This window comes from Polyodon spathula, chromosome 19 (genome assembly GCF_017654505.1).
Source record: "Polyodon spathula isolate WHYD16114869_AA chromosome 19, ASM1765450v1, whole genome shotgun sequence".
NCBI classification, from domain to species: Eukaryota; Metazoa; Chordata; class Actinopteri; order Acipenseriformes; family Polyodontidae; genus Polyodon; species Polyodon spathula.
In genome coordinates, this window is record NC_054552.1 from 6,008,338 (window position 1) to 6,036,250 (window position 27,913).

At 36.6% G+C, this 27,913-nt stretch overlaps 1 protein-coding gene across 1 annotated transcript in view; it reads left to right on the forward strand.

The window, feature by feature from the left end:
* Positions 1 to 27,913, forward strand: part of LOC121294373 (polypeptide N-acetylgalactosaminyltransferase 18-like) — a 93,362-nt gene that overhangs the window by 41,081 nt on the left and 24,368 nt on the right. The window contains exons 2-7 of the mRNA XM_041218000.1: positions 3,313 to 3,505; positions 6,237 to 6,403; positions 15,965 to 16,148; positions 17,323 to 17,520; positions 18,686 to 18,800; positions 24,775 to 24,960. Of these exons, the coding sequence (XP_041073934.1) occupies positions 3,313 to 3,505; positions 6,237 to 6,403; positions 15,965 to 16,148; positions 17,323 to 17,520; positions 18,686 to 18,800; positions 24,775 to 24,960 (1,043 nt within the window). The remainder of the gene's footprint in view (positions 1 to 3,312; positions 3,506 to 6,236; positions 6,404 to 15,964; positions 16,149 to 17,322; positions 17,521 to 18,685; positions 18,801 to 24,774; positions 24,961 to 27,913) is intronic.

A 27,913-nucleotide genomic window follows, 5' to 3' on the forward strand; every position in this document is an offset into this window, starting at 1 on the left:
AAGAAGGAAAGCATTTATCTTTACTAACACGCATCCTTTAAAATTGGGTATGCATAGGCAAGCATGTTCCACTGAATAGAATGCTAGGGAGCAGTTATAAAATGTCAGGTGAAGTAAGGGGAACCAGGAGATATGTACAGTAGCAATGCCTAAAAAAGTGAAAGTAATAACTTTGTAGTTAGATATGTATAGGATTGCTTCTCTCAGTAATGCAGACTAGGTGTTTTCTTAAGAAGCTCAGATGAATCAAAAACAGTGTGCTGATATAAGGAGAATATGGATAGATAGGATAGCACTAGCAAGGTAGTGATTTGCTGTTGGCTCTGTTATAGTTTTTCTATTGCAAAGAAAATATACTTACGTTTTCACTCCGTTTTCGCTCATCCAATAAGATTTTAGATGGGTAAAATTGATTTAAACTTGGGGATAATAAGATCAAATTTTCTGTCTTCACAGACTGCCACTTGTATAGTATAGGTACTAGTATTTTTTACATTCTTTGGAACAGACTCATGAATTTGACTAACATTAACTAAAAATATTTTAAGCCATAATGTCATCATATTACCTCACATCTCTGTGCGACACATTACAAAACATGACATGTACATTATCTAGAATAATGTGTTTTACAGAACTTGTGAGGGCAGTACCACTGGAATATTACTGTTATAATATTTATCTAACTTTTACAACCCTCACCCTACACTTTGGAATGAGTCTATTCATCATTTTCTGTAGCATATCCTCAGACCTCCCTATCGCTGACAGCTAACAAGCTGTTCATTGTTTCAAGGTTTTGACCCACACTAACCGAGTCTGAACACTAAGACAAATGGCGTCCAAATCTGCTGAGCTATAATGCACTGGGACTCTAGTTTCTGATCCTATCAGTACTGGAAGGCCAGCTGTTGATGTACAGCTTAAGATCAAAGCATGGTTTGTTTTCATCATCAGAAAGTAGGCTTTAGAACCGGAAATAAAGAAAGTACTTTAAAGTCTGGTCCATTTGTAGATACTCTAAGATCTAGACTCTTGATTTGGGGGGGGGGGGGGGGGGGGGGGGGGGGGCCGTCTGGCGCAGGGGCGACGCTTTTTTTGCAAACAACAAACTTATGTATGTAACATCTACAATAAAAAAATAAAAATAAAAACCCTTCCTGTTGATTGTACTGTAACGATATATTTTACAATGGGACATCTTTGAATAAGAAAATAGCATCCATCCTGAGCCTTGCTTGTGACACATCTACCCTTTTTGCAAATGCAAAATTCATTTTTAGGGTTCTGAATAGACAGAACATGGTTTTATCCTGCAATTCTTAAAAAAAAAAAAGTATATCTGCATTTCTTTAAAACTAGGAGTCGTACTTATTTTCCTCCTAAGTAAACTTTTTTTAATAGAATACCCCTTACCATAGTTTTGCATGTTGATAATGTTACCTTAGATAAAGTAGTCAAAGTCTAGTGTTAGTCTGAGTTTGTCGAATCAGATGATTGTGTTTACTGTACATGCCTACTATTTACTATTTGGTGTTGGTCAGTATCCCAGGCTGGAGATACAAGGCGAGGCACATTTAAAAGGTACAACACACCAGCACACGTGAAATATTATACAAGTTGTACAATGCAGTATTGTCATTCTGTTTATACTGAATTCAGCCTTAGCCTTAGTCGAGCCATTTATAAATTTAAATCAGAACCAGAAGCAATTTAAATTCAGTTTAACCCGTAATGTAACCCTATTACTTACTGTATCTTTAAGTAAACTAGGCTTCTTTCCAAGAACTTTCACACTATCCTCCAAGGGTTATTAGTTTTATTTTGAAAAGGTTTTGCTACTGAATTGCAGCATGACAATGGCTCTGCTGTGACACTGTTCTTCTTTCTTACGACAAAGACAATTTTACAGTACGATTAACCAAAAAAAAAAAGGCTTTCATCAGAGGATGCCAGAAACAGATTACACTTTATTTTCAACAGTATATCGGATTATGAGCTGTCTGCATTGCCAATAGTTAGAAATACAGACAGCGTTTTCATTTGCTGCAGTGTAAGCATCCTTCTTTCCTCAGCATTTCCTCTGATAGACAGGGATTACAAACTTGATGATGATTATTATTATTATTATTATTATTATTATTATTATTATTATTATTATTATTATTATTATTATTACTGTAGCCATATAAGATTATTATAATAGCATCCTGTACATGGCTCCTAGGAATCGTTTCAAGTTGTACACTGTTCTTTTAAAGATCTTATTCTTATCTTTATAAAGTGCCTGATTTAATTTTGCGTCATAAAAAAGACTTTATCTAAGGAACTCTGCCTTTTATTCTGCTTTCCATCCTAACGCCAGTGACAGCAAAAGTTAGATATGCTGAATCCATGAGTGTTCAGGATTATACTGTCATCTCCGGTCCTGTGGCCAGTTGCATAGCACCCTTTTTAAGTGTTACATTGCGTTTAGCACAAGCATACATTTTCCCTTATCTAAGGTGTTAACTTAAGAGCTTTAAGTTGATTTCTGCAACAAACTTAATAAATGTCTAATTTAGTCTTATATCCAGCTTCCAAGCTGAAAAGGGCTGCATTAATGGAAACATCCCAGGTAAAGTAAAAAAGCTGAAAACAAACCTGCTCACTATTGTTTGTGTTATGCAATCTTGGGAGCTGGGTTGACTAAATCATGTTTTTTTCACATCTCTGACTGAGAATCATTCAGTCTTGTTAAAGTGTAGCAGTTGACCAGACCATGTTTAATGTTGTTTTAATGTTTTCCATTTATTAGTTCCAAATACCCACTTTATAGTCTGTATTGAACATTATTTGTTTAGATACAATATGTGCCACTGGTATTAACAAAGATAAGGCAGTTGATCAAGTTACCTTCCCTGGAGACAGCCCTCAGGTTGATACATCGATGGCCCATGATGATCCTGGAGGTATTAGAGGCTTCTCTGTCTGTATTTGCCTCTAAACTTGGTATTTATACTGTAGCAGGCTTAGAACACACATGACTATAGTGTGTGCTTGTTATCTACTAATTAACAATAGAAATGATTTATTCAGTTGTTACTGCATTCTAGTGCAACTGTGGTTAATTGTTTCCCATATTTTACTTTCTCATACATTTCTGCACATGCTTTATCTCTCCCAATTATTTTAAAGTTACATTAGCAACTATACTTATGCCAAAGTCACTTTCAGCAAACTGGTTTAACATTACTAACACATTTTCTTTCATTTGACATTTCCATGCTATGTCCTTTAAAATGAAGTTTTTATTTTGTTTATGCTTTTTAGAAGCGCCTCAGAAGATTGACGAGAATGCCGTGGAATCCTTCTCCGATTCCTCATTGTTCGCTCACTGGGGACAAGATCTGAGCCCGGAGAACCGGAGAACTGCACTCAAGAAATTCCAGTACTACGGTTACAATGCCTACCTAAGTGATCGCCTTTCACTGGACAGAAGCATACCTGACCTCAGGCCTGATGGGTAACTGATACTTTGAATTGTTCTCCCTCTTGCTAATGTGCGAATATAGGGGCCAACTGTATTAAGGTAAAAAGTCTCACGCCATGCACTTAATGCACAAATATAAACCCATGCAAAGATGTCTGTGAACATTTGGAAACTGTCAATGAGCTTATATTTATCGTATTACAGTAAATCATTTATAATATTCATATTTAATAGTCAAACATATATGTAATGCTGCCACTAGACTATAACAATGCAACCTTTGGGATGCTCTGTAAGTTGCATTTCAGTGACTATAGTAGCTTATACATTATTTCATTTTCCAAATGTGTAAATGATGCATTAATGTGCTGTAAATCACATCAAAATGTTGACTGACAGATATGGGCTCTAGTCACAAATCTTGAACTCAATGGTTATTTAAAGAGCGCTTTCATGAATAAAATTAAGTTTGGTATTCATGATACTGAAAATATTGATAAAAATGTCCAGTTTAATGAATATAACTCGATTGTTAGGTCTTTTCTGAAGGTCAACCTATCATTTAAAAATCTGAGATATCCAATGCTATTAATAGGGTTATGCATACAGAGAGGTTTTTTTTCAGCTTTTCGGTTTTACTTTGGTTTGATTTGGGATTCTTTTTATGCTCATTTTTATTGGACAAATCTTCACTTTAATTGCGGCAAATGTTTGCTGCAGCAACTTCTATAAGAAATCGATTGCAGTTATATCACAGCTTGCCAGTCATATGAGCTGAAGGCTTCAAGGTCTTAGAAACGTAGTGAACTGCACTACAGGCAATAGGAGAACTATTTCCTGAAGGAGCACACAGAAGAATACTTTTTCTCGTGAAATAATAAAAATAAAATCAGCTTACATCATTCCTACCTTTCAAGTTTTGTAAAGGTGTAAAAGTCTCCTTGAGACTGCCAGCAAAGTGGCCCCTACATTGCAAGTCTGTATGTATTTTTTTCTAATTGGTTACCATGGGGATGCTGCTGCCACTATTGTATCAAGGTAAAGGTTGCTTGCTCTGTTTTAGACCCTATTCTAATTATTGGTGATTGTTCTCCACTAGGAAGCTTATAGTAATTGACTTGTCAAGGTTACCACGAGTGATTTGCAGAATACAACCTGACCTTTGCTCTGTTTGCTGTTGTTGCAGTTTCTTTTTAAATGCAAACAACAATATTTATTATGTGCATATGTCCTGGATCATCTAAGGGATTCCTCCAGATGCAATTCATTGTCCATCATGGAAATGTCTTCTTAGCATGTTATATTGCTGCCTGTTTCCACGTATATGCATTGCTCCTTTACCTGTTTCAGGAGCTTCCCCCACCCCCAGCCCTATCCGTAACATGCAGAGAATTCTGTGTTCTTACTGTTCTTATAAAACTGGATGATTTGCAAATTTTTTTTAAAAAAAATAGCATAATCCTTTTTTTTTTTTTTATTCTTGTCAGCTTTTTGTATATTGCCAGTTTAGTGTTTTTTTTTTTTTTTTTGTCCAACATAAGAAGAGAATCACGAGATTATGGAGCGCCATTGCTTAGTAATTTCAGTACAGCAAAGGTCAGAAATGCTGCAGCACAAGAGTTGTTGTACAGCTTGATTTCAAATCTGTCAGCTGTTGTCCCTTTTAGATTTATATCACCTTAGAATAGAACAATGGTACCTTCGGTAGGTTTCCTGTTACTGTGGCAACAACTGTTGTTTAGCTCCAGTAATCGAATACTTTTTAGTACATATGTCTTGCTGAGGCCATTTTATTCCAGCTGCGAAGTAAATAACGTTGTTATCATGTAAAGACAGAACTCTCCTGGGCCATTAAAGCTGAAATGTCAGATATTACCTGACAGAATCAGATTTTGTGTGACATTTATAAAAGAACAGTCTGCCCTTGGGGCAAGAAGATGAGAGTTTTAGACTATTACATGAGTAACACTTAAGTCTGTAATAGTGTTTTACTTTTAGATGGACGGATCCTAACACTTAATATGGCCTATGTAAAAAGGAAGATGTAACTGTCAGTGTTTTAATCGTTAGGTCAGGTAAGCCATCTAGGTGATGACTGCAGGTAAAAGCTGTAAGCAGAACTTTGATATGAAAATTATACAAAACTGTGATACCTCCTACTGCATGCATGTGTTATATAAAACATAGATGTTTCTGTGCATGGCAAGCACAAGGCTTTTCAATGGGTTCAAAATAAGTTAATGTCAAGTAGAGATAAAAAAAAAAAAAAAAAAAAAACACTTCCTTGTCTTTACTGTTCATTATATGACAAGTGAAATCTCTCTGCTATTCACTTTCATAGGGATTCCAAATCCTACTGTCTTGCGAAAACACAATGGTTTGGAGAAACTGTCGTCATATAGAATCCATTGACAACGTACTGCAGCAGTAGCAGCCAGTTGCAGAGTCAAATGGCTGATTTGGTTGAAAACCAGGACCTTAAAACAGAAAAAGACCAAAGCACTTGTCATATAACGGCTATAACTAGAGGACAGAGTGAACAGTGTAATCAGATTCAGTCTGCCATGCCAGTATAAAACCCTTGAATGTTATTTCCTTGTACATTCTATATGCGGTGTAGTGTACTACAAATTTACAAACAAAAAAAAAAATCTGTTTTTTTATTTAGTTGTTAATTTTTCTGACAAATTAAGCTGTGCCAGAACTAAGCATTAGACAGGTAGGCACTTTTACAATTGTTTATTTTGTTTGTTTTCTTTTCCAGATGCAAAAACATTTCCCACCCTACAAACCTCCCTCAAGTCAGTATAGTGTTCATATTTGTAAATGAAGCTCTGTCCGTTATCCTGAGATCCATTCATTCAGCCATAGAAAGGACCCCTGCTCATCTGCTGAAGGAGATTGTTCTGGTAGATGACAACAGCAATGATGGTAAGTGCTTATTTTGTGCAATACTGCTGACGGAAGCAGTCGAATGGTATTGTAAATGTGCAGATTGAATTGATACGTTAGATTTTTCTGGAGTGATAATTGCATGGTGTACACTAATGCTAATGCCTCAGTTTTCACTCTTGCAAGGCTAAAAAATATGTATATTTTGTAATAATAACACACATTTTACTCTGTAAGAATGAACCCATTCCAGTGATGGAGTTAGATGTAGGAGAATGCAAAAAGTTAATTAGCTGGGAAGAAATCTGTTTTACAAAGAGGCAGTGTTGGTAAAGGAAATGGCTTGGCAATAGTGGTAGTTCATCCTGGGTTTCATGTTAGTTCCACCAATGCAACTGTGAATCTTCTTGCAGGGTGCCATAATTTGGCCGTGGATACAAATTTCATTTCTGTTCATCGACAAGCACCAGTGTGGTTTCTTGCAAATTCGACATCTGGTTAATGACACCTCCGACATCACAAGTTCCTGCTACTACTGCTGCTGAGTTAATTGTAGATGGATCTGACCCAAGATTCCCTCGAGCAGTATTGCGTGGAGTACATGGCCGCAAGCGACTGCTCCCTCTAATGAGTTAGCTCCTGATACTGAATTCTTGTGAACTCATGTTTTCTACTACTGTCCCAGTGCTGGCTGGAGACTAGTGCGTACAGGTACTGTGCAAATATCTCTATTATAATAAATCAAAGTAATAATGATTCATGGTAAAGTATCGTTTTTTAAAAGTTGTGAAATCTGATCCCCAGATGCTGAAAGCAAAAACCCAAGGAAATACAGGCAAACCAATTCTTGACATGTAGAATCTTGCCGCTTTACTGTAATCTCATCATATCGTTTCTTATTGATTTTTCAAACTTCATCCTTGTCTTTGTATTTACCCCCTCACCCCACATTCTGAAGCTAGGGAGACAGATCCTAGCAGTAAAACACCTCTACAACACCTGCATCCATTTAACTCTGCTCTTTTGACATTAGCCTACCTCTTAGAACATGTGAACCTTTATCGCCTACACAGGTGCTCCCATGCAAGTCCATTTACTGTATTGTCTGTTTTGAGGCAGATTTGCAGTTTTGTTAAGAAAAAAAATAAGTATTACATTACATAAGGATGATCACCTCTCATTAAATAGCTCTTAAAAAATTGAAGAAACTAAGAATTGCCTTTTTTAAAAGCTAATTCCATCCGTCATTGCAGCCTGGAGCCCCCTGTGGCGTACCTGGAAAGTAATTATCTCATTAGCCTCTTGGGCATGGTAGGATAAAAAAGACATAGCTAAGATGATACTGGCTTTTCATGCCAAATCATTCAAAGGGGATCGGACATAAGCTTGTTGTCAATTTACCTACAGCAAAAACAGCCGAGGAGTTCTAATATATTTTTAGCACAACATCTCTCAGCAAACTAAACAGAAGCCAAAGCCAGGCGCGATTTTAATGTCATACCATTGCCCATCTCCAAGCCTTGATATTTGTGGTCCTTCAATTCATGCTGCTGCATATGTCGGACACCATTTGTGTGACAATAAAGGCAAACCTACTTATCTAGTTCAGTCTGACTGAATTCAGTCTGACTGAATTATATGTCGTGCCCCAGGGTTATTCAGATAGCCCATACCTGAAATGGCTACACACTCACACACCTGGATGACTGGGGCAAGTCCAGTGCAATTACATTTTTGGAGTGACTCATAATTTAGTACAATGATCACCTCCTCAGCAAACATCACTGGGGATGTTAATACAAGACGGATTCAGGACATGATAGATTCTCAGTTCGGTCAATTAAGGCTCTATATTGCAGTTTCCCAACACAACTATACTCTTTAGCCAACACAATCTCTTTATATATAACAACATGCTATTGTATTCAAAGTTAGAAAGCAGTTGGAATTTCACATTGGTTAAACTGCAAAAAGGGATGTAATAAAATGTAATGTATGCATGCATGAGGAGAACAGTAGGGGCGCAGTGATACACCAGGTCAGTGTATGATGGGTACCCTGGTATGCAGGTCACAATACAATGTGCAGTGTGACTGCATGATGTGTAATACGATCTCATGAATATTACTAAAGGAATATTTTTAAAAAAAGTTAAAGCCTAATTGTGACTACAACTACAGCAGAATGAACATTTATACTTTTCTCATTCAATCACCTTTTGGGTGATTACAGGTAGCTATGTAGTGAACAATATTTAGTGCATTCTCTACTGGAGAGGGAATGGAAATAAGTCAAAATGTCCATATGGTAAATATGTCTAGATATTGTAAACCAAAACACTTCATCTGGGTATTTTTTTTTTCTTTTTTTTCAAATCAGTTCCTGTGCACTCTAGAGGTGAAACCATTACGTAAAGGGATTTTTCTCAGTTCTTTGAATCAGTGGCTGTTATCTTGCTTGTACATGATGTTTTCTGTATGTTCGATAGATGGCCTTGCAGCTTTAATTCTCGAACAAAATTTACTTTGTAGCGTGAATGTTGAAATGATCTGGGACTGCAAGGCACAACTGTCCTTGTGGTGTTCAAAATACTCACCTGTTCAATAGTTATCTTCAACAAAGATGTATTTATACTACATATAAATGAGTAACAAAATCAAAAGTTTGTAAACTAGAACAAAACAATTCATTTTTAGAACATCAATCACCTGAGCTTTAAAAGAGGCACTGCACAATTCTTTTTTTTTGGCTTGAGCTATCATCAGAATATACCTTGAACCTCACATTGTGAGACAAAACAACTGTGCTTGTACGACAGCTCTTTTTTCTATGCTGTTTACCTTAACCAACTTGGGATCCCACACCAGAGTTGGCGTTCAGAAGTTTTTTTCTTCTTAATGATACCCTGCTTAATGTAAACACCTTCAATGCAACACTGAATTGTTTGCTAATTTCGTTTTTTAGTTTTTCAAGTGCTATGATCGATATTTCTTTTGGGGCAAATGTATCTAGAACTGTGCATCTATCTAGAGCTGAATTCAACCTAGCCCCCAGCACATGTTCTTTTGCAATTCCACACAGAGCTCACTCAATGTAACCTTGACATCCTGAGATTTTGACAAGATAACCCCAGCTCATTTTTAAAAGCAAACTACTGTGAGGAATAGTAATCACCAATAAATCATTAGGAAAGAACTCGATTAAGAGAAGTGATTGCAATGCATTAGATGACACTCATCATTTCTATGGATTTAAGCTCTGCTATGAGGGGTGAGAGAAGGTTGGAGAACACACCGCTCAAATGCAGAGCACATCTTTGATTTACAACACCAGCCTTGTGATGGGGCACTGATTGCTAGAACCATATCAATGCAATGTTTAATTATAGAGCATATGTCTTATTTATGACACCTGCATTCTGAAGAGAAGGTGGTTGTTAGAAGAACAAAGTGACATTGTTCAATTCAGAACATGTATCTTATTTACAGCATGGCCGTTACAATACACAGAGGGAATTGCGGAATGTATGGTTTCACCTCTCACTGTCAGATTATTCTCATTTGTGAATGGTATTTTCCATTTTATGGTGAGACCTGCTGTGTTACATAACATATTATAGAAAATAAATACATTTAAAAAACAAAACTAATGCTATCTAGTTCGTATTCCAAATTTGACCTAAATATCTTGTTTTCTCTACCTCATTATGTCAAAAACCCATCACAGATTTTCCTGCGTTCACATTTCACTAAGCATGGTGTGTTGCTCAAGACCTCAATTAATCCTTTTATCAAACCTGCCTTTCCTTCATCACAAGTTAGACAAGGCTTTTCTTTTGCATGCCCTGCCTAGTCAGTCGTATTACAGTAATGTAAGATGACGCTCACTTGACAAATCTGATTGCAACTTTTCCCCAGATGATTTATGACCCAGGAATAAAAACATCAAAACAGTGGTGATTATTTTGAGCTGTTTTGAGTAGCATATCCATGCCTTGAGTGCAGACTGGAAGGGTTGGAAATTGTACTTTGATATTCAACAGTATGTGTGGGCAGGAGTGAAGTTTCTCAGTGTTAGAAGACTGTACACGACTCCTGAGCCCTGCAGTGGAGAAACTTCATAGGGCCAGGTTATATCTTCATGGGGTGTTCTGCCTCATTATTACTTCTTCATTAATCTGAAAGGGGAGTAAGGGGTCAGTTGCAAGAGTTTTGTAAAGTCTAAGAGAAATGTATCGCATTGCAAAATTGCAGAAACTTGCTTTTGGTGCTGGAATCCGTTGTGAAGAGGTTGTACCTCAGAACTCACTTGTAATTAAAACAAGCGTTTCAATTTTTAAATAAGTAATCCCACATCAAAACCTGCCACATTTATTGTAAATGACTTTTTTTTTTTTTTTCATCTGCGTGTGTATTTGAAGTCAGTCTCTACACGGATATATTATTTAAAGATAGTTAACTGCAAGCTTTCTTCATTTGCTAATAAAGATACCAAACTGGTTTGCTGGGTTAGTTTCAATTTGTTTTGCAAATAAAATAAAATAAAATACATATCTGTTCATAATTGAACATCATATATATGGCAGAATTACTGTATTTAAACAAGGGACAACCACGTGGCATGTCACTGTAAAATCTTAGCCAAAAAGCCTAACAGGTTGGTTCTTCAGTTTCCAGGACACCAATTTTTTGCAAATAAAAACATAATAAGTTGGAAAGACTACCCCTCACCTGCTTTCACCTCAGCTGACCGAATGGTCTACTGTTCTTTTTAAAGCATAATGGAACCTGGAATGCACAGCTCTATACAGTATGTATTGACAATACCCTAAAGGCTTTGGAATTTTCTGTGATTATTATATGCATTTACTTCTTTACCATACTGTTCTGCTTTACCAGACTTGCCTAAACTTTACTATGCTATCACTTTTCATTACTATTCTTTGGCTTGCTTTTAATGGGGTAGACTTTGACGAGGGTTTCTGTGAAAGAAAGGGGTTATGTTTTACTAGCCCGTATTTCCAAATAGAGTGAACATTCTTTATATAAAAAGCTGAATATTCTGGACATTACAATTATGCCAACTTAATTCTTGACATTTGATGATAGATTAATGGGAATCAGTGAACTCCTGTCTCGTTTTATGCAAAGAATATCAAAACACATTACAGTGCTGAAGAGCTTTATTACCACAAGTCCATTATGTTGCAGAGGGCCCGTAGTGCAAAGTAATTAAGAAAAGATTTGTAAAAGGCTACGTTGTTCATTTTGCGAATACATTACACATAGGAATATTTTAGCTGCTGTTGGCGATGGAGAAATCTTATAGCATTGTGTTGTCGACTCTCCCCCAGAAGGGATTGTTTTTTTATATATGTCATGCAAATGTGCCATAGAAGTGTCAGTTAGCTAGAATGAATTGTCAGAAAATCTTCTCTCTAGCCTATGTTTTATGCACTATAGATTGGACAAGTAGCCCAGATTCTGGCACATTACCAATAATCATTGACTTAAGACAAGTTGATCTTAAGTGTGTAATTTATCACTGTGTGACAGTGATGTAAATCTAATGCTAGTGATGGAAATAGATTGTAAGTAAAGTGTGGAGTGAATTGCCAATAATATGTTCTATTGTGTTTGTTTTGTTTTGCGTCTGAGTGCACTGCTTTTTGCCAAGAACAAATCTTGGGAATTATCCCAAAATACCTTTGTAGACAAAAAGATACTTCAGTTTCCATAGTACCTGAAGCATTTCTGTTGCCCTTCACTCAAAAAGTCTTCTTTATAAATTCCCTCTTAATCCCTACTACTCACTTTTATTTATAATGAAATGCTTGGACAGTGGCCATTGAAACAAAGCTGTGAAACATGCCTGGAGGTAATGGCTTATCAAATTAGCATCATAATGCAACTGGCATCATCAAAAATGCAGGGTTTTCAAATTTCTGTCAAACAAATAAAGAACCTTGTAAATTAGATTCCTCTCTGAGTTTTGAGTTATTGACAGCATAACCGTAATGTCTATTCCCTATGAAAAAGATTCCAGCAGTGTTTAGCTTTAGTTGCAAACAGCTGAAACTGTGTTTGGAGAATGTAAACATTCAAGTTTGCTTTACTGTCTGTTAAAAGACACAAAGGAATTATGACCAAGTCAGAGACAGCAGTAATAATATTATAGACAGATACAGATAGTTGGCTAGCTGCGATAATCATATTATAGGTAGTTGGATCACAGGTTTTCCACAGTCTGATTCACTTTGCAATTGAATGGGCAATATAAAGGAGCATTAATCATTGTTACAGCGAAGGCAGTTGCCTTCCACAGCCAACTCAAAGCCAGCTGCTTTACGATAACCCGCTTGTCAAACAACCTGATTTTTGATCTGTGCCGACATAACAAGGATACAATCTAACATCTGAATTAACCACTCAGTGCAGGTTACAATGAGTCAGGATTGGAATATTTACAAGATGACAGACAGTAGCAAGAAACTGCAGGAAGAAGGGATCATGAATGTCTTACTTTTGGGCAGCAAGCCTAAGAGGTTTGACTCCACGGATGGGAAGATGTATTGTTTTTTCTTCTAGCAAAAAACGAGGAGACTCTAATACTATATTTCAGTGTTCAATATGTTTCTAAAATACCCTTGAATTCTATCTGTAAATTCAAAAATCTAGTTTTTTGGCTGAATACCATATTAATTATCTATTTACTCCCCCCAGTGTATTAACTAACATGTAGTGCTGTGTTGATTATTGCTATAAATATTGCATATTTAAATCCAAACTGCTAATTAACACAAATAAAATAATAGTCTAATAGACTGTTATTACCGGTAGTATTAATTGTAAGTAAACAGACGCTAAAGCTGTGTCTCCCTGTTTGAAATTCAAACAGACAATGATTATTTGTAGACTACAAATAGTTTCCAACTAGAACACACGTTCTTCAGTTTCTGACATAGGTGTCACTTTCCTTTTTTTTGTTTTGCAATCAATACAATAGCCTTGACACGCAATCAAACTGACTTAAGAACTTGATTTAATCAGTGGTTTCATCTAGTTTTATCTTACAACCCATGAAGTTAATCAGAACTACTGGGATGTGCACAGCATGTCTTTGTGGGCGAGACAAACTTGTTGAAACGAGATATGAAGCCCCTTTTAAGATGACTGTACAGCCTATGAACATAGCTGTGTCAAGTACTGTAATATCTTTTTTTATTGAGGAAGTTTAAAATGATAGTATTCTTTTACAGCCTACACATATGACTCCATCTATCTTGGTGCGTTTGTACAACATATATTTGCAGTGTGCCGAAAGCCCCAAGTGTACTCCACCAACATTGCAATCCTTCAGTGTATAGTGTGTATGTGATATTATATGCTGAATAAAACTGCAGTTCACTAGGAATAAATATCTTGGCACTCATGCCATCTGGTATACGGTATTCGAAACAGCATTGATTGCTTGTTGAATGGGAACAAACAGACACAGACAGGGCTTAGGGGGGAGGAAAGTCATCATCTGTTTTCTGCCGAGCAGATGTCAAGTGGTTTAACGTCAACTAGGATTGACAAAAAATGTCAGACTTCTTTTTGTGTTTGTCGTCTGTTTTAATGCTGACACTTTCACAATACTTGCAACAGGCATGACCCTGACAGAACCCAAAATATTAAGAAATGAACAACAGGCTGCAGAATTCAGCCCAGTGCATACTTTGCCTGACATGTAAACCCCCAAACCTGTGAAGCAATGGAATTTAATCATTTTATCCCCTGTAAATTATCCATATAAACTGTGGGGATTGTTGGAGGAGGGGGTGCTCAAAAGGTTTTTCAGGACTAAAAGTATAAATGCAAGACTTTGCATTGATGTCCTGCCAATACACTAAGCAGTTCTTTTTCAGCCTGCAGACTATATGAGTAGTTATAAGAATAGTCTGTGTTAACCAATGAACCATGAATGATAATGTTAAAGCAGAAAAATAAATTGTATTTTCAATGGTAAGGAAACGGTCAGTAGTATTTCAGCTGTACTGAATAACCCTTTATATAACACTAACTATTTAAGTTATTCCTCCCATTTTATGCAAGGATAAAAACACACTAAGGTCAGTGTTTCATTTAAGTGCTGCCATTGTAGCTGAGATATATAGCTGTGCTATACCATGTTCTGTACAATCAATACAGCAAGTATCCACATTTAGGCATAATTTACATATTATGCCCACCAGATGTGTGGTGCCTTACCGTTTTTGAGTAGGATGTTCACAAATAAACAAAGACTATGTTTGCAATGTTTTTGCGAGTCAGTTATCCATTATTCATGAGTAGGGGGTGGAACGCACTGCACTATAATCAGCATTATTCCCACAGCCACAAGCAGTTCAGAGTCAGTTGCAGGGGTCCCCTCCATTGGCTATGATGCATGGAGCTGCAGGCATGTAATAGAGTAGCATTTAATTTAGCTGGCACAAATACACATGTGAAGAACAATTTTCATGTTAGGATGGATTTATAACAATTACTAAGTAATTTTGCTTCACAAAGTCAAATTAATCCTGCTGAGTAATGTTACGTTAACATATTGAATTACATACTGCTTAGTAGTTTTCCGTATACTTAATGAAAAACTGACAAAAATTAAAAAATGTGACATTTCAAAATCTAATATGACATACTATACTACTATTATGGCTTACAGTAGACTTTTGCGATATAATTTTGTAGTTTCTTGATTACATGATGTTAAATAAAACACGTAAATTGTGTTCATATATATATTATAAATGTAATGGGCACCTTTTGATCTCATCCTTGTGCTTGAAAGTCAAACAACCCTGAGTACACTTTTTTAAACTTCTCCAAACCCAGCACTGCATTAAACAAGACTGTTCCCTGGTTCCTTCAGAAATGTGTCAGCAATATATTGCATGTCATTAGCGAGAAATAATTATCCCCACCCTTCAATTGTATAATGGTGTAAAGTGTGTCTGTGCCTGTGGATGATTGACAGCACTGGAGACAAAACTGAGGACATCTTCTGTTTTGTCTGTGTGCTTAGATAATCCACCCATGCCGTTGTAAGCAATTGTGCTTCTGCAGGGCTAAATGCTTTTATTTCTATCTGATCATTTGCAGCCATTCCCTGTGGTGCCAAAGCTATTCCAAATTACAACTCCAACACTTTAAGAAGGAAATGTGGCCTACTACTTAGAACAGAGAGCTAAGAGCAAAGATGCTCTTTCAAATGGTGAATGGGTGACACACTTCCATTGTTAGCCTGGGACATCTCCTGAACTCTTTTTCACATTTAGCCCTGCTGCAAAACAAGTCATTCGCCAGTAACTGCACTCCATAGATTCCATCTTGATAAGTAACAACCTTTAAAAACACATCTTCTTTTAACCTTTTTTTACATTTTTTATCCGAGATGCACCTGCAGCTGTAGTTGGTGTTATAACTTCTTTTGAAGGAAGCGGGATCTTGTTGGTCTAATCACCTCAAGAATCACATTTGTCACACTTGTTATGATTATTGTGAGTTTTTGTAAGCCTATGTTTACTGATACGATCGTTGATTCTTTTCTCCTTTGCAGAGGACCTGAAGGAGAAGTTGAGTGATTCCGTGGAGGAGTTGAATGGCCGTCAGCCCGGTTTTATTAAGATGGTCCGGCACACCAAGCAGGAAGGGCTGATCCGCTCCCGGGTGAGTGGCTGGAGAGCTGCCACAGCCCCCGTCGTCGCCCTCTTTGATGCCCATGTGGAGTTCAACGTTGGGTGGTAATTATGGATCCTCCTTTTCTTGTACCCCTTCAACACTGCCCCACATGGAAACCCAATATATGGGCACAGAACAGGTTGTCTGATCAGAAGTTGTATTCTGTTATGACAGAGCCGCTTTGAGTACACAGCCACCTGTCTGAAGTAGTCACATGTGGCCCTTATTGTAACAGTTAATAAAAAAAAAATACAGTTGTATCTACACAGATTCAACATTATGAGAAGTACTGTGTTTTACTTGTTGTACTTTTACTTCAGACTTTGTTGAATTACATGTAATGATATCATCTAAATTGAATCCCAATGCACTTGTAGTGCTGTGCTTGTCTGTCTTTTGTTACAAGTGGGGCGGTGGGGAATGAAGTTATTAGAGCTGAACTTATGCCCTGGGGGGAAATACAGCTTTTCAGCACAGAAAGTCTGGCAGTCCCATTAGACACTATTTTTTAACAGTAGTGTAAATCAGTTGATTATGTCTGGTGATTCATGCGAGAAGAGGTAATACTAGCAGGATTTTAGACTGTGCCACAGATTTATAAAATGTTGGCGATCGACGATCACTGTCTCTTGTTTCTGAGTTGTACTGGCAGAAGTAAAAGACTGAACTTGGTTGCTAATAACAAAATCAAATTTTCTAATTACAGTAAGTCATTAAAACTGTACAAGTGTCTGTCCGTTGCAATGTGGAGATCTAACTGCGATAGGACTATATCTCATTCCCCTTTTATCATGGAAGACAGATCTTACATATCTTTATCTACAGTATATCTATTACAACTGGGGAGGTTTAATGCCTGGTAGATCTTGCCCTGTGTTCTAGTGTTCAGCGATTAATCAGCGGTTGGGTCATAGGGTCTTGGATGTTTGTTAGATCAATAAAACATTGTACAAGTTGACTGTGATTTAAAGAAGGTTGGCACAGAATGTGGTAAAGCATAGCCAAGCTCGGTAAACCACAGATGCATTTATAGCATGATATGGAATTAAAAAAAAAAAAAACGAAACATGGTAATGGTAATACCTGGTATAAGCCTGGGTAAAGCATGGCAAACTTAGACACTTTGTAACTTTTGATAAACAGAAATAACCAGTGTGGCACTGGGTTCCACTATGTCTGTTTTAATTAGTTTGTGTAGCACTCTTGGGATCTTAAGCCACTATGACTTTTTCATAGGGCTGAGCCCATTCTCCTGAGAATCAAAGAGGACCGGACTCGCATCATCTCTCCTTCATTTGATAACATAAAGTATGATAACTTTGAGATTGAGGAGTATCCTTTGTCAGCACAAGGGTTTGACTGGGAGCTCTGGTGTCGATATCTTAACCCTCCAAAGTCCTGGTGGAACCTGGGAAATTCTACTGCACCAATAAGGTAACATTGTTTTGTAAATTTACTAAAGTACTGTTTGTTTTAAGGGATCTTTTGTGGTGAAGAAGACCCACTTACAATTACTTTTAATTAACGCATACCTTCACTAACACAAAGTTCAGTGGAATATGAAAAAGAAACAACGCTAATGATATTATTCTAAAAATGCATAAAAGTTACAAAAATACGACTTGAATAAAAACTCACTCCATTAAAACAGACTATAGAAAAAAAAACAATGTTCTAAGAATGCATTGTGGCTTATTTCTGTTACTAACTTTTACAGTATAATGTCTTTAAGGTCTAACTATTATACATACTGACTAAAGTACACACAGTTTGTTTACTGTTTCCTAAAATAAAAAGCTAAAAAAATAAAATGGAGGGAAAAATCTTATTAACTTTGTAAATTAAACTGATACCATTATGCTTAGTCATAAGTAGCATTTGTGATATAATACGATCAGATTTGATATAATAAAAACACATACATGTTTTTTAGATTTCATTGCATACAGTACAGAAATTTGTACCCAGTTTCTACATCAATTTATTGGATGCCTGTCTAACATGTAATGATGCGAAATGACATTGTACAGTAGCTCGGAAACCACAACAAAGATGAAAGGGTTAAACATCACTTTATAAAAACTAACGGAAATATTTTGAATGCTGTTACAGTAATGAGTTTAATTTTTATGTCAGTGTATTGTATTTTAATAACTGAATAGTTTTCTGTTTTTGTTTAGCTATGTATACTTTGAGAGTCTACTCATTAAATAAAGTTGTACAGTTTATTGGCCATCTCTTTAATCTATCAGCTCTCCATGTGTTTTGTTAAAAGTAACCCTGCCATTCAAAATAACTTGTCCAAACTAATTTTGTTTATTGTTTATGCACCAAAGCTGAATTATAAAACCTATAGACTGATCAATACTTATTTTTAAGCATACTTTTCTAATCATATTCACAAACAAACCCTTCCATACACTACATGTATACACGCTACCTTATTCCAGTGACACGGTGGCTTTCCAATTCAGCTAGACAGCCAGTCTGGCAATGACATTTAAATGTCAAATGATAGTACGCATCTAACAGAAGGTTTAGTAATGATAGAGGTGTGTTTTATTGAGTTTTTACCTTCTATCTACTGTTCTTCTTTCAGGAGCCCTGCACTAATTGGCTGTTTTGTGGTAGACAGACAGTATTTTGAAGAGATTGGTTTACTTGATGAAGGAATGGAGATCTATGGTGGAGAGAATGTGGAGCTTGGTGTCAGGGTAAGAAATAATTCATTTTGTTTTCAATTTATTGAGTGTGGGCTGTTTACATCATTAGAATAGACCCGATTAACACATGAATAAAGACAGTGAAGTGTATAAGGTGTCGGTACAGTTCTTTGAATGTGGAATGTGCCATTCCTGGACAAGGTTGCTCAGTTTATACCTGCATTGTGGTATAAGGCAGTTTATTGGCCTGTTATGTGTTGAATTTATTGTCACCCCCTATATCGACCAGTGGTAACTCTTGGTATTTGCCTTCTATAGAGCTCTGGTGATGCAAACTATGTTTCTGGTTGATACTACAGCTTACCCTACCCTACTGAGCTTTCAAATTCTAGTATATCTGTCAGCTCATTTTATATTTTATTGACTCTGTTTCAATTCTAGATGTCCTCATTGAACGTCCTTATGTGGTTCATCTTACTTTATTAAGGAATCACTTATTCAAGTGTAAGCTGTTAGCGTTGTAGAGAAAAAAACTTACCCTGAATGATGCCAATATAAGAACGTGTGCCTACGGAGGCGTCATTTCTCCTAGTCCCATAGACATTCTTTAAGGGGTTGGCATAACTAATGAAGCATGTAACAGAAGGTAATGCAGCAAGATAAAACCTCACAAGGATTAGCCTACCAATGAGCTGGAATAGCAACTTGTATCGAAATGGAGGCAAGGGGCTTCAGAAAATTGACAGCGATCCAGAAGGGAATGCAATTAAACCAAGTAGCTGTCCGTTACTTTTATTCAAATAACTGTAATTTGTGTTACAGGTTTTCAGCATCTAATTATTCTGCATATCTCACCCACTTTTATTTGTCAGAACCATTTTAAAATAACGTTTGTTTTAGTTAGAATGAGTTATCCATAGAATGTTATAACAACTTTTATTCTGTTATACCAGGCTACTTGACTTACTATCAATGCCATTGTTTATTACACAGAATTATAAGTGTAACTAATTGTTCGGCTTGTAATGAGCTCTGAGTGGCTGTAGGGAAGTATTATGTGGGTTTGCTGATCATGTTTTGTTTTTTAAACCTTGCATTTGAAATATTTTGTCTTTTCCAGTTTTGCCTACCCTCTCAAAGCACAATGTAGGCTTAAGCAGGAGAGTAGGTGCAGAATCCTTACTTCTTTGAGGAGAGGAGTTGCAGTTCCAATTCACAACTATATGTACAGTGTAGCAACTGGAAAACAATCATCTTCCTAAACACTGTCAATCAAGTCACTATAGGAAGCAAGGACGGCACTGATTTGCCATTGCAGCAAGGGATACGTGATCCGCAATGAGGTCATTGCCCCCCATGAATCAATCATTTGTACAGTCAGACCTCTATTAAAGTCTGCCAAAGCTGTGGTGTTGCATAGCACATTAACCCTGTAATGCCCACTTCCCTATCACATATGATACAATGCTTAGCCACCCGCCTATATCATTATTATTTTTAATTCCGCTTCATATATGCAGTACATTAGACAGGGAGAAAAAAAAAGTACAAGAAACTGTACAACTTGTACAAGAAACTGAATCTAGTTACATGGCTTTACATGCTTAATCCATCATATGAAAGACAGACCATGTTCACATTGTGCGACATATATCAGGTTTCTGTTTGTCATGTAACTTTTGTCAGTTGATTGCACACAAAGCAGCAGTTATGGCAAAACATACACAATGTGTCTCTTTGATTACCTTGAGAAGGAAGTATGTAAATAAGTTCTCTTTTCTACCCAGTGCTGTTTTGGTTTCCCCCAGAGTTCCCATTAATACAGTCAATCATGTAGCTGATTGTGGTTGATGTTCAGCTGCTCCATACGCAGTGAATATGTCATTGTGGAAACGTTTTCACTAACCCCATAGCTGTCATGTATTGCAGGTTTTAAATATGTTCCAGCTGATGAGCCTGAAACTTGTACCTAGGTGAAGAATTCCCGCTCCAAAAGTGACCAGCTGATCTTAGCACTGCTTCCAAATACTGTGTGAACATAGTCAAACTGTTTGACAATGTGTGAATACTATAAATTACATGTTAAATGTCACTCACAATTCGATCTTTTGATTTGTATAATGCATATTACTTAAACAAAAGTTCTTGCATTAAAATCCAACAAAATCGTTATATGTAGCAATGGCGTCACTACCACGTATTGGAGCAGGGTATTCTATGCCAAAGACTGGGTGGGGGTACCTATAGCGGTTGTAGAGCTTCAGTAAAATATGTACTGAGTACCTAGTGTACAAGACATTGTAAGAGAAGTGCTGTGAAATATACGCTAACACTAATAATTTTTCTTTAGAAAACTGAGCACCATCCGCCTATCAACTAGGGCTCATGTTACTTTCACTTCTTCAATCATCATTGACAGAAAAGAGTTGTATAGCATAAGCTGTATCGAAAGAAATGTCTCAAAACCCCTTTGCTGTTTGGGATTTTTTTGTTAAATGCCCAGACAACCACAAAAAAAAAGTTGAATTCAAACTGTGTCACACAATCAATCTTGACAAGCATAATCACTTGACAAGCACAAGTTCATATTATTATTATTATTATTATTATTATTATTATTATTATTATTATTATTATTATTATTAGTAGTAGTAGTAGTAGTAGTAGTAAAATGTGGTTGTGACTGATAACCTGCTTGGAATGGTGACTGTTAAATAAAGATTTGTTTTTGCCTGTCAGATGCGGTTATTTTAATTGGCCTCAATTAGGCGCTGTTGCAGTGCAAGTTTACTGTATATATCGCAAGCATGAATTATGTGTACATAAACAACATGTATTTTTTATTTAAATTATACAAACATGATTACTGTTCTATAGAACATTTTTAAACTACATGTGAATGTTTTATTCCAATTATATGGATTACTTGTAATAATAGGATTTCAATCAAATATAAACAAGTAGCTGTGGTGACGTCACCAGTAGATTATGCAAATTACCACTGAAGGTTCGAACCTGCCTTCGGTAATGTGTTCTGAGCCTTCGAAGGTCAAAATGTACCCTTCGTTACAGCCCTAGTAAAGAGTAGAAACACTCAAAGTAATTTTGCAAAATTAAGCTCCAATGAAAATATCATAATGTTGACTTGCAGTCTTTCTTGTGGTAATGTCAGTCATTTTTCTGGGATGCTTCAGCAGTTGTTCAGCTATACCTGCTTAAATATCCTTGCCAGGCTGCTCATCTGTCGTGGTTTAGTTTATGAATTCTAGGGTTAGATTCTTGCATGGTCACTTTCTGTACTCAACACCTGCACTGACCCTTATTATAATCATTGCTGTGAATATTTTTGTATTGGATTTTTGTTTTGTATGGATTTCTACTGCAGTGAGTCCAGACACACCAGATACATCAATGGCCTTGATTCATATTGATATGTTCTTGAGTTTTATTTTCTGTTTTAACATATTGCAACTTTTTCTTTTTTTTATCATACAACTATCATATTTTTATCATATAATTTCCCTTCATTTTGACAATCTCAACAAGTATGCTCAGATGATGTCATGACTACTTTTCACTGATTTGTAGTTTTTAGTCATCAAAAAAATGCTGTCTTATAAGGTTTGTAAGTTCAAAACAGGTTAAACCCTCAGCGTTACCTACAGTTAATTGATTGTGAACAGACACTGTGTGACCATTGAAGAAACTACGGGGTCTAATTGTAAATTAATTTTCCACTTTGCAGTAACAGTGGCAAAGAAAACACTAGGAGGGATGTCAGCAGACTCCGGTCCAACAGATTTTCAAGCAAGCAAAGACATTAAGCAATACCAGCACTGACTGCTCCTTTCACACTGTGTCTTCTGTATATTTTTGCTGCAATTACTGGGTCCTTTATTCTATGGAAGAAGTCCCACGTTTACTTTTTTTCTTTATGCAAAGAAGTTGCTCACTGCATTGTGACAATTAATAAGTTCCTGTGCATTAACAGTGTCCTATGTCCCCTTTAGGAAGGGCAAGTCTGCCAGATGGTTTTGGGATCTTTTAAAGTTTTAACTTTGTGTCAGCCCATTGGCTTGCGATTAAGATTCTTTCACTTGTGTTGAGCACAGCTTGAGTAATTGAGCATTTTTTCCAATGACTGGAGGAAACTCATTTTTGCCATACTGCAATTTGATCATCAGATGTAAGCGTCTGAATAACCTTGTCAACTAGAATTATGAACCCTCCGTGTTGAAAGCTGTGCCCTAGCATTAAGACAAGAACATTGGAGGTGTCCCCGCTATATTTTTTAAGACAGCACTTTAATGTATGTGGCGTAAAGCTTATTTACAACACATTAACCTTGATATAAAAATATTGTTTCTAGACTTTAGTTTTTGTGAATTATGGGCAGTGTACCAAAGTGCTGCTTTCAGTCATGATTTACTCATAAAGACAGCTGTGGCCCTGAGCATCGAATGCTGCTTTCTCCATCTACCACCTGGACCAATTAGAAAGCATTTCAAAATCAGTCAAGCTTGTTCCCATAAGTATCCATTTGAATTGGGACTTGTGTCAGACCAAATTAGCAGAAATAGGTTTCTCCAAACCGCTTTGAAGGAGGAGGTTGTAATGAGCATTCATACTGTATAAAGATGATGCATATTTGGTGCTTGACGAAATAGGACAACGTTGATACCAATTCTTTTTTTTTCTATATGCTGACATGGAAAGTTTGTTAATGGTTAGTTGCATATTGGATGAGAGGAAATTTTCTTAAAGCTTGGCTTAATGGTGCAAAATGTTGCAGGATGAATTAGTCATCCAAACAACCACCAAATCAGAATTACATTAAATTACCACTTTGGAAAAGTGACCACCCCCATAGACAATGTCATTCTTTTTATATTTAATTAAGCACCAATGCTGTTCTTACAGTTACCTGTCACAATTTGTGTCCACTCTGCAGTATGGGCGTGATTACTAGCATGATTGTGGTCCCTGCAGGATCTAGTAAATCAAATGAAATTGATCCAAAAAGATGGTCACTGCCTCATTGTGCAGAAGATATGATTAAGTTCATCCCACTCACAACTCTGCAATTGCACCTCTTGGTGTAATGAGTGATCTGGAGTAATTTTGTAACCACTGAAGCAATGAAAGGGGGTGCTGATTATCAATTATTTATGCCAGAGTCAAAGACCAGTTTACTGATTGAACTATTAATGCGAGCAGATGGCCAATAAGGGTAAATACTGGTTTGTCGAGAAGCATTGCTATCATGTTCACTGTAGCTGCCTCACAGAGCTTGTTAATTACATACTGTATTGATGCACTCAGATATGAAAAATGAGGTTAACTGGAGATAAGGAGCACCAGGAGTTAATTACACATTAGCAACAACAAGTCGAGCAGTAACAGCTCTGTAATTAACTCCAGTGAAAGTATGCAGATTTCTTGGTGTGAGAGTGTCGGATGGTATAGCAGACTTACAAGTCTTGGTATCCGGGTTCCTTGTTACACTTCAGATGGCTGAAAGTAAAATGTAGTATTTTGCAAGCCTGAGGGCAGTAGCATTTGAACGACATCTTAATCATTCTCAGAAGTGTTCTTTTATTCCAAGTACCATGTTCTCGTCTACTTTGCAAGATCTGATAAGTTGAAAAGTACATTTTAGACCTTACAAATATAAAAACTGCCCGTGATCATTACACAAAATAGATGTATTCAGACTTTATTTGTCATCAGGTTTTCAGCGTAAACTAAGGCCTTATTGACACCCATGCTTTTGACAAATGTAAAGCATTTTAAACAAACACTGAAAAGGCAAGAACATACAAACCATTAAAATATAAAAACATAAGCCACCTTTCAGTAGATGTCAGTGAGGATCTGCTGTGGTTTATATTATTTACATAAACATCTTGTTTGTTGCCTTGAAAACCCTAATTAAATTTTAGCAGTAGATCATGTTACCATTCAAAGTGTTGTATACTTTTTTTGTTATTATTTAAAAAAAAAAAAAAATTGTTGTCATTACCAGGTGTGGCAGTGTGGGGGCAGCGTGGAGGTCCTCCCTTGCTCCAGGATTGCTCACATAGAGAGGGCCCACAAACCATACACTGAAGACCTGACAGGTCACGTCAGGAGAAATGCTTTGAGAGTGGCAGAGGTTTGGATGGATGAGTTCAAAAGCCATGTCTACATGGCATGGAACATACCGCAGGAGGTAAGTCACTTATTCACCAGCTAGGCACCGCCCACACTGTGATACATATGTGAAGGTACTAGGAATAGAATGAGGTACAGTGTTTTGTTGGATCAGATTATTCAAAGCAACAACGAGAGGGTGCCTCTATTGTGACAACAGAGACACAGTACAGGTGCCATAAATTACACACCTCATGGGTTTGTACCTTGGTTTCTATTAGGTTGGGGACATCAAACCTGATAGAATTGGGACACAGAAAGTGTATTTATGTTTCCCCTGTAAGGAGTTTGGTGTTTTAAATAACAGTATTAAAAGCAACGTTAATTATATTTCTTTTACTTAGTGCAAAAATGTATGTAATTACCCTTAAGGTCAGCTGATCAATAAGTTGCGTCATCCTATACTGTATATAAATGTTCCATATGTCATCACAGTCAGGGAGCCTTTTGAGTTATCCTGCCCATGCCCGTGTTTCTACTCACCAAGTAGGATTTGTGTTTATGTCTTCTGCCCCATAGTACAGATTTGAGATTCACTAGATTAAGTTAACCCCTAGCCAAAAATCTGACTGGTAACTTTTCAATCCACAGTCAAAAATACTAAGCTTCAAGCTATTTAGAGTTGGTATTTTCTTTCCTACTGCTCCTCATGGCTATACTGCCTTGAATTTTGCCCGAACAGCTCTTAGCACATCACTGAGCCTAAATTTCAATTACAGCTGCTCTACAATAAGTGACAAGTTAATTTTCAGTTGATTAATTGCTCGTTACTGCTGATCAGCTTGTTTTAAATAGCGCTTCTGGTTTGCTCTAATTCGTGTTGCTATTGAGTCTAAATTACTCTGCTTGTAATGACTTCCATTGAAAAGAAAACACTTTTTTTTTTTAAATGATGGATTAAGTTATATTCAACAGACTTTTTTGTTATAGAAGACATGTAGTATTAGTTTATACATCACTGTTTAATATTAGATGAACTGGATTCTTTTGTCTCAAAGAAAATAATTAAATCAGTTTTATACAATCATTCCCATACATGCAGCATGTTACACCAAGAGCCTACAATTCATATTGAGTATGAATGAGCCATAAAATAAAATAAAAAATATTAAATACATATATAATGGGTATGTTACCCTACCTAACATATCCATTACAGTGGTATAAAGTCATGATAATCTAATTGCCCTAATTAGCATGTTTAACAAGCTCACTGTAACTCTTAAATCAATCAAATAAGTCCTGAATGGCATTTAGTAATTTACATTCCAGAAACCATGGCATGTTTGGAACACTATTTCAAATATACAGTTGATTTAATTAATGTTTTGTTTTATATTTGGCATTAAATTGCAATGTACAGGCATTTACTTGAGTAACACAGCAATAAAAAAAAAATCTTAAGCAGTAGATAAAAACGTATGTGTGTGTGTGTGTGTGTGTATATATATATATATAATATATATGTGTGTGTGTGTATATATATATATATATATAAAGTGATAGAGCTCGTCAATGCTGGCTCTACCTTGTGGTAGATGACCTCGACTGGAGTTGTGCGTCCCGAGCCGAAGGCACACGGTAGAGCCTGCATCTAGAGGGCGCTATCACTTTATCGCTATTAAAAAACGATTTATTTCTTTATTTTCTCTTTAAAAAAAAACCTTTAAAACCTATATTTACCTTGAACTTCTGATATTTCGCCGGGTAACCTTCAGCTGAGGAAAATAGTCACTAATACAATTAGAATAAAAAAAGACATACACACAGAGAAAACATTAACATGTACAATTGTTGAATAGTTCGTGTAGTATTGAGTCAGACTCAAAACTTGTTGTTGGAGGCGGGGCATCATTCAAGCTGGCAGGCAGTGGATTGGCTGATGCGTAAATAACTGAAACAGGGTTGGCAGTTTGACTGGCTGACTTTGAGAGAGGGTGTTGTTTGGATCCAGCTGATGACATAATTGTGGACCAATCATGTCTTTCCTGTTGATTTGCTGTCCATTACCTGTGAATTGAGCCTTCATTACGATGTCCTATCACAGACATGATTTCCCTTGTCTCTAGACCAGCGTCAGAAAGAATGTTTAAATAGCTTTTTATGTTATCAGATTAGTTGTAGATTAGAATGTTAAGGGAAAAAGCTGGTATTCATGTGCGGATTGATTTAAAATTAAATTTGCAGTTAAGCACTTCAATGTTCCAGCGGGCATCTATGCAAAATAATAATAATAATAATCTTTATTTTTATATAGCACCTTTCATAGTGAACCACTATCACAAAGCGCTTTACAAGATATGAGACTAGGGTGTGTGAACCATGCATCAGTTGCAGATTCACTTACAAGAACGTCTCACCCGAAAGACGGAGCACAAGGAGGTTAAGTGACTTGCTCGGGGTCACACAATGAGTCAGTGGCTGAGCTGGGATTTGAACTAGTGACCTCCTGGTTCCAAGCCCGTTTCTTTAACCAGTGGACCACACATCCTCCTAAAATAGAATCCAGCTAGATCTGGAAGCTGATTGGCTATTCACACTCAATAGTGTATTGTGCAAAGTGTTTACATAATGATGCCAGATTAGCAAGCGCATGTATACTGGCATATACATGATATATCTTCTCCAAGGCTTTAGCCTAGCAATGGAAATGTAAAATAAAATATGAAGGAATCTATTTCTGACATAAAATAACTCAAGGTTGTAAATTGCGGGTCAGTTGTGCCACATTACTGGCATTCAGTGTCTAGAGATATTGATTGTTTAAACGTCATTACTGGCACTGTTGAGAAAAAGCTTAGCTTACTTTGTAATGAGACACCTTCTTTCTAAATGCTGCATCTTTAAATAGTCCGTTTATTAGATTAAACATAATTGTTTATGGGCTAGCATAATGCTTGGGTGAAATTGCATTCCACTAGAAGGAACTGTACAAAAGATGCTTTATCGTAAGAAATAAATCTCTGGATCTC